This window comes from Lynx rufus, unplaced genomic scaffold (genome assembly GCF_022079265.1).
Source record: "Lynx rufus isolate CCGP_SWC_20201006 ecotype Redwood Valley unplaced genomic scaffold, mLynRuf1.p SCAF_9, whole genome shotgun sequence".
Lineage (NCBI taxonomy): Eukaryota > Metazoa > Chordata > Mammalia > Carnivora > Felidae > Lynx > Lynx rufus.
This window is the reverse complement of record NW_025814897.1, coordinates 22,654,065-22,662,448: the sequence shown is the minus strand read 5'-3', so window position 1 is coordinate 22,662,448 and position 8,384 is coordinate 22,654,065. Positions and strand designations below refer to the sequence as shown.

General features: G+C 36.1%; 1 protein-coding gene across 3 annotated transcripts in view; it reads right to left on the bottom strand.

The window, feature by feature from the left end:
* Positions 1 to 1,469: 1,469 nt before the first annotated feature.
* CHEK1 (checkpoint kinase 1) overlaps positions 1,470 to 8,384 on the bottom strand; it is a 31,537-nt gene continuing 24,622 nt past the window's right edge. For all 3 annotated transcript variants that reach the window (XM_047071044.1, XM_047071043.1, XM_047071042.1), the window contains 5 exons: positions 7,599 to 7,707; positions 6,993 to 7,170; positions 6,596 to 6,727; positions 3,793 to 3,894; positions 1,470 to 2,292 (listed from right to left, as the gene is read on the bottom strand). In XM_047071044.1, coding sequence (XP_046927000.1) covers positions 2,197 to 2,292; positions 3,793 to 3,894; positions 6,596 to 6,727; positions 6,993 to 7,170; positions 7,599 to 7,707 — 617 coding nt within the window. In that variant the 3' untranslated portion in view covers positions 1,470 to 2,196. The remainder of the gene's footprint in view (positions 2,293 to 3,792; positions 3,895 to 6,595; positions 6,728 to 6,992; positions 7,171 to 7,598; positions 7,708 to 8,384) is intronic.

The following is an 8,384-nucleotide window of genomic DNA, read 5'->3' as shown; positions in this document are numbered from 1 at the left end:
GGAGAGAAGTGTTCATCTTTCAGATCTATTCTGAGGGGAGATAAGATAACTGAGTGTATTTCTTCATTAAGTAACATTTCGCTGCATGCTGTAATACATAAGGCATGTTCTAGGTGCTGGGGACACAGAACTGAACAAGACAGATGGGATTCCTGACTTCAAGGAGCTTAAATATTACATATTGCAATGGAGGAAACAGACATTTAATAGGTAAATAAAAATATAATGTCAGATAATAAGTGTTATGATGAAAAACAAAGAATGATAGAAGTGGGGTAACATTTTAGGTAAGTCAATGAAAGACTGTATAACATGTGACACTTAAGCACAGACTTAAAGTGAAGCACAAATCACATGAGTCTGGGGAGTAAAGCACTCCAGAGAGAGGGAACAGCAAAGAAAGACCTTGAGGTGAGAATGTGCTTACACTGCGAGTGGAACAGCAGAGCAAATGCAGCTACAGCAGGATGAGTAAGTCAGAGAGCAGCAGAGGAGGCACAAAATGTGGCGAGGACGAGTCCTATAAAGCCAAGAGGTCAGAGAAAATTCTAAATTGTGTTTGAAGTGTGGTGAAAAGTCATGAGAGTTGAGAACTGGGGATGGATACCTGATTCACATTTTAGAAAGGTCATTCTGACTACTTTTTTGAACTGTTGAAGAGTAAGTAATATGAAAAGAAAGATAACAGAGACTTCAACTAGAGTACTTCTAGGAGAGATGTGAAGTCAGATAGGTTGTAGATAAATCTACTAAACTGAATAGGATTTGCTGTATTAAGTTGAGAATATGAAAATCATGTCAAAGAGGATTCCTGGGGTTTGGGCTTAAGGCACTGGAGGGCTGAATGTAACATTTACTAGGATGGGAGGAACTAGGGAGGACTGGGTTGTAGGACTGGGACCAAACGTTGGTTTTGGTCATGTGTTCACTATTAGTCAAGTGGAAATTGTCAGCTTGGCTATGGCTGTAAAAGTCTGGAACTCAGGGAAGAGGTCAAAACCTGAGATAACTTTGTTTTTGAGAGTTACTAATGACAAGTTCTCAAGAAGAAAATTCCTTTCATGTTTGAGATTTTACTGGCTCAATTCGTCAGAGCCACCTATTGGTTCAAATTTATTTCTCCTATGGGTATACTGCAGCAACACAATTTACCAGTATACACTAATAATGATAAAACTCTAACCATAAAACTTCATGTTCTTAGCAGACTAAGATGATTAATTTTATAAATTACCAAGAAAAAGGAATACAGGCCCCAACCTAATACATTCAAAAATTAATATAAATTTTATCAGAAAAACAAAGTCTTAGTAAATCTAGCAGATCTATTTCTGTCACAGCTTCTTTCTTTCTCCCTCCTCTATTATTCCCTACCACCTAGAAGCTTGGTCACCAATAAGTTCACAGAGTTAGCTCTTCATTTTCAAAATAAAATTTATTTCTTTAATAAAGAATTAAAATATGGCTGTGAAAGTAGAAAATAAAATAGAAAAATATTTAAAATGTGCAATAGTAATTTTAGAGTAAAGGTAGTTAAGCATTAGAGTTTATGCTCAACTTCTACTTGAAAGACCAACCAGTATTATATATATTATTAACCACACTGGAAAAAAACATACCTACTTGCAATTTTAATTAACAGTTATAATTCAAAAACAGATTTATATACTTGGTCATGCCCTTGTGAAAACAGAAGTACAAATCTTGAGGATACATTTTTTGAAGTTGGCTTCACTTTATAGGCTGATAAATCTACTGTCCAAAAGTTACAGGGATTGCTTTTATTACTAATCCATCCATATAACTAAATCAACATGAAGGAAACATGTACTTTTTGGATGAAACCAAATGTTTTGTTAACAATGCGGCAAGAATATCATCTTTCATTACATTGGTATAAAAGCTGGTAAGCTCATGTATTCCCAAAGTATGGTTTCCATCACATGTAGACACTAAACACAAGATGAAGAAATATCTAATGAATTCTATCCATTCGTTCCCCAAATCTTTAGTTACAGTGAAGATACAGGTATTGTTTGTATGCAGGACATACAAAAAGAATTGGAAAATGTTTGGCTAGAGGGAAGACAACTCTTCAGGGACTAATGTTTGCAGTTTGCAGAATAGGATAATCTTCTCTAGGAAGAATAATGTCAACATAGCAGCACTATATTCACCAGGAATCCAATGGATCTCTCATGTGGCAGGAAGCCAAACCTTCTGGCTACTCACAACATCACTCAGTTTCCCTTTAATCTTCAGGAAGTGTCTCTTGAATTCCAATCCGTCACCCTATATTAGGAATAATATCCAAAAAAAAAAAAAAAAAAAAAGTCAAAAAAAGAGACTGCCATAAAATCAAACTTTCTTTAGTGGTAACTAAAGGCAAATATCCTTAGGTATGTCCAGCTACAATTCCCTTCGGGTCTTCTTAGGAAGACCAAATATTCTCGAAGAAATGGCTACATAAATAATTCCAACTTGATTTTGGGCCCATCACTGTTCCCACTACACTGGGCTCAGAGAGCAGAAACAATGGCAGCTTGTCTGTTTCAAGCATTGGTAACTCTGGACCTAAGTCACTGTTTTCCATAGGCACTGGGGGTTTGTAAACTAAAATTAAGCTACACAACTACACTGAAATCTTGCCAAAATACTGTGGCAACAAAGCCAGTCGTTCAGTCAGGAGAAAGATTTCACTACAGTAGGATCTTAATAATTTAATTCCATACTAAGCATCTAACAGCAAAGCTCCAATTTCAGAATGTGACCTATTTCTCCAACCTCCTTAGAGCCATGTACAACCTCTCAGGAAATAGAGAAAATGCTATTTTGGTCTTCTATCAGAACGAGTAATCTCTAAAGAAATAACCAGAAATGTGAACAAAACTCTATGTACATGAACATTAATCACAGACTTACTTATGACAGATAAAGATTCATTAATGATATTGTACATTTTGACAAACATATAATTGGAATTAAAAAGATGTATTTGGATTAAATAAGAAAACGTTTAGAATGCTTTTTTTTTTGAAGTTTATTTATTTTGAGAGAGAGAGAGAGAGAGAGAGAGAGAGAGAGAGAGAACATAAACAGGGGAGGGGCAGAGACAGAAGGAGAGAGAGAATCACAAGCAGGCACTGAGCTGTCAGAACAGAATCGGATACGGGGCTCAAACTCCTGAAGGGTGAGATCATGACTGAGCTGAAATCAAGAGCCAGACACTCAACCAACTGAGCCAACCCAGGTGCCCCAAAGCTTAGAATGCTCTAAAATAATCAGGGTTAATTACTGGTGGGTAGCATAATTTAGGATTATTTTTATTTCATTTTTACTTATTTACATTTTCTACAAAAAAGACTTTGTTTCAGAAGAATGACAAGAATGAATGCTCATAACATTGAATGAGAAGAAGTAAGTTACCATATTTTACACATGCCATGTAAATACAAATAAATGGCATTAAAAAAAATCTCTACATAAGAGTATTTGCATATAGTACATACTAAAGAAGTAGTAAGACTACTATAATATAGTAAAAAATAAGTCTCTGTTCTCTCTGAATGACAAGATTAAACTTGATTTTTATTTTCTCCTCTATATGTTTTCATATTTTTTAGGTTTCTACAACGAACACGTAATACTTCTCTAACAAAAGCAAAACAAAGTTTTTTTAAAAAATGTGCTATTCTAGGGGCACCTGGGTGGCTCAGTTGATTAAGCATTTGACTCTTGATTTTAGTTCAGCACACTCTCTCAAAAAAAAAAAAAAAGTGCTGTTCTACATACCTTAGATAGCCGAAAGTCAACCAAGATCTTCTCATCCATTTCTACCAAATTCACTTTGAAAATCAGTTTATTGTTTCTCCTATCAGTTGTTGATACAGTAACCTAAGGCAATAAAAATCAGGTTAGTCCAAATTACAAAAATATCTATAATAATTCTCACTTCAAGGAATGACTATAAAAAACACACTGGTGTACCACAATTATGCAAAACTAGAACAACACATCATGTTCTGGAAAAATACAAAACACATACATTGCTGCTGGGAATGTAAATGGTGCAGCTGCTTTGGTAAACCACTTGGCAGCTCCTCAAAAAGTCAAACGTAGAGTTACTCTATGCTTTAGCAATTCTATTAGCAGGTATAGAGCTAAGAAATTGAAAACATATTGTTATGGGTGCAATTGTGTCCTCTCAAAATTCGTATGTTGAAGCCCTAACTCTTTAGAATACGATTATATTTGAAGACTGGGCCTTTAAAAAGGTAATTAAGTTAAAAATGAGACCATTAGGTGGGCCCTAATCCAATATGACTGGTGTCTTTGTAAGAAAAAAAAGTTAGCATACATAGATACCAGGCATGCATGCACACAGAGGAAAGACCATCTGAAAGCCAAGAAGAGAAGCCTCCAAGGAAACCAACCCTGCTGGCACCTTGATCTTGGACTCCGGTCTCTGGAATCATGAGAAAACAAATTTCTGTTGTTTAAGCACCCAATCTCTGCTGTTTTGTTATGACAGCCCTGGCAAACTAAAACACATGTAAATTCATATAAAAACTTGTATAAGGGGTGCCTGGGTGGCTCAGTTAGTTAAGTGTCCAACCTGGGCCCAGGTCATGATCTCACAGATCATGAGTTCGAGCCCCACGTCGGGCTCTGTACCGACAGCTCGGAGCCTGCAGCCTGCTTCAGAGTCTGTGTCTCCCTCTCTCTGCCCCTCCCCAGCTCGTGCTCTGTCTCTGTTCTCTCAAAAATAAATAAACATTACAAAAAAAATTTTTTTAACGTATGTAGCAGCATTATTCATATAATAGCCTATATGTCCATCAACAGGAAAATGGACAAATAAAATGTAGTCTTCTATCCACATAATGGAATATTATTTGCCCATAAAAAGGAATGAAGTAGTAATGAATGTAAACAACACAGATTATCCCTGAAAACATGCTAAGTAAAATAACACAGACACAAAGAGCCATTTATATGACATTATATGACTCCACTTATATGAACCATCCAGAATAGGCAGTCCACAAAGACGGAAAGGAAATCAGTGGCTGCCAGGGAATGAAGGGAGGGAAGAATGAGGAGTGACCACTAATTGGTATAAAGTTTATTTTGGGGGCAATGGAATGTTCTGGAATTAAGTGATGATAATAGCACAATCTTTTGAATACACCAAAACCACAAAATTGTACACTTTAAAATGGTTAAAGTGATGATTTTTATGTTATGTGAGTTTTATCTCAATAAATCTACCTGACCAAAAAAAAGTAAGTTACCCCACACAAGGGAGAGGAAAATCAGACTGGCCTCAGATTTCTGCATAGTAACAATTTCCCTTAGCTTTTAATTTTGAAAGCTTACAAATCTACAAAACAACTGAAAGAGTCTACAATAAATAACCATATATCCTTCATTGATTTTATCAACCTAGATAAGTATATGTTTACTTGTCTTTTTTGTGTGTGTTTTTTTAAGTTTTTCAACCAAGCTATAGAAGACATACACTTCACTTCAACATATTTCTCCTATGAACACATTCGCCTACAAACCACGATATTATGATAACACCCAAGAAATTTGACACCGATACAAAAATAATATCTAATATAAAAACCATATTAAATTTCTCCAATCATCCCAATAACACTCTTTAAAGCTTTTTTTCCCCTTTAAATCCATGATCTAGTGAAAGATCATGCATTACATTATTTATCAGGCTTCTTTTTTTTTTTTTTTTTAACATTTATTTATTTTTGAGACAGAGAGAGACAGAGCATGAATGGGGGGAGGGTCAGAGAGAGAGGGAGACACAGAATCGGAAGCAGGCTCCAGGCTCCGAGCTGTCAGCACAGAGTCCGACGCGGGGCTCGAACTCGTGAACCACGAGATCATGACCTGAGCTGAAGTCGGACGCTTAACCGACTGAGCCACCCAGGCACCCCTATCAGGCTTCTTTAATACATAATATTCCCCTCATGTTGTTTTTCATGACATTAAAGTTTTTGAAAAACCTAAAGACAGATTAGAATTTCAATGATACAGGGGCTCCTGGGTAGCTCAGTCAGTTAAGTGTCTGACCTTGGTTCGGGAGTTCGAGCCCTGCATAGGGCTGTGCTGACAGCTCAGAGTCTGGAGCCTGCTTCAAGTTCTATCTCCCTCTTTCTCTCTGTCCCTCCCCTGCTCACACTCTGTGTCTCTTAAAAATAAATAAACATTAAAAAAAATTAAAAAATAAAGAATTTCAATGATACAAATATGCCATAATAACATAAACAACAAAAACTGGTAGGTGGGAGCAGGGGAGGTGGAAGAAATATGGGATTGTTAATGTATTCATCTTTCATAGAAGGGAATCTTTGTTACTGTTACAATTTAAGTATATGTAGTTTTTAAGAAAATAATGACTTGAGTCAGTATTTTTAATAACCTCAGAGAAGACTTTCAATATTATTTAAGGTAAACAACATTTTACTTAAATCCTTTGAATTTCAATTGTTTCTTTTTTGAAAATATACTGATAATGATCTTTTTTACTCAAATATTTACATTTTTCTTTAGGAAAATCAATGAAACATACCTGATTCATACAGCTCTTTTTCCATTGATAGCCCAATTTCTCACAAGTCTCTTTCAGGCATTGGTAAGATTTGTCTGCATCCAATTTGGTAAAAAACCGTGTCATTCTTTTAACCAAGCGCTGCCAAGGGTTCTACATGTCAAACAGAGGAGACCTGAATAAATCTGGTATCACCAAAAGCAGTCATATCACAACTAATTGGTCTGAAAATTCTCTTCTGTGACTTAAGATTCTTATACATCAAAGTATCTTCTAATTCTTCCTTCCTTTGCAAAAAAAAAAAATCTGTATATGTTAAAGTGTTAACACATTTCTAAGATTTATACATTAAAAAAAAGGCTTTATGACAAAAAACTAGAGGGTTTTCATTATTATTTGAAAAACTAAATTCCCTTACCTGTGAGGATCCTGGGGTGCCAAGTAACTGACTATTCAGGAGCATATGATCAGGACATGTGGGCTGGGAAAAACTGATCCCTTGTACCAGTTTATCAATATATGAAGGACTGGTGTCCCATAAGGAAAGACCTGTCCGTGGTTCTGGTTGGGAACTGGAGTACTTCACATTTTCTTCACTGAGGCATTGAGATATGGGGAAAATATATATTTTTAGATAAAATCAATCTGGCCTTTCTTATATCACATTACCATTCTCACACTGATAAACATTACATTCACTATTAAGAAAAAATATATAGGGGCGCCTGGGTGGCGCAGTCGGTTAAGTGTCCGACTTCAGCCAGGTCACGATCTCGCGGTCCGTGAGTTCGAGCCCCGCGTCGGGCTCTGGGCTGATGGCTCAGAGCCTGGAGCCTGTTTCCGATCCTGTGTCTCCCTCTCTCTCTGCCCCTCCCCCGTTCATGCTCTGTCTCTCTCTGTCCCCAAAATAAATAAACGTTGAAAAAAAAAAAATTTTTAAAAAAGAAAAAATATATATATATGCATTACTTCTTATGGGAGTACTACATTCAACAACTATTTGATCTTTGCTGATTTATCTTACCTAGAAGCACTGTTCACTGGAGAGAAGTCCAAATTAGATTGAATGTGCTTAGAAAATCCACTAGGAGACTCTGATATACCACCTGAAGTGACTCGGGGCCTCTTTGCCCCTAAAAAACAGAAAACATAAATACAAATATTTTCAAGTCTCCTAAGCAATGTTCTTCAACTAACCCCACTGGAAAATTCAAGAAGTAAAACCACATCTAAATCCATGTATTTAAAGCAAAATAGTTATATAAGACAAATAGTGGCTCTTTGTACATGATTACAAAAGAAATATGATCATTATAAACTTATGAGAACTCACTTATCAAATTACACATTTCACAAATCCTGACCTGTAAGCATGTTCCAAGTATGGGGTTAAGGCCACAATTTTAATGGTACCATTTATGGTAAAAGAACAGTGTTCTACGAAGACAAAGAGACCTAGCTAAAAAACCAGAACTTTTAAAAATAGAAAACAATTTATGACAGTGGTGATAAATATTATGAATCTGCTCTATCCAACATTCTTTGCTCCCTGGAAAAGCTTTACCAAGAATAATCATTATACAGAAAATGATGCCACTATAAATTCATTGGTTGCTACCATCAGCTGAATCTTCAACACTGTGTTTCTCTAGTTAGTTTCCTCTCCCTTTCTACACAATGATCTCTTCAAAACTTCTATACTCTTGTCAAATTCCCATAACGACCCACCCCCACCACCTCACTGCTTCGCATTCGATACCATCTACAACTGCACAAAGAAAATAAGTCATTAGAAACTCCCTCAATTTGC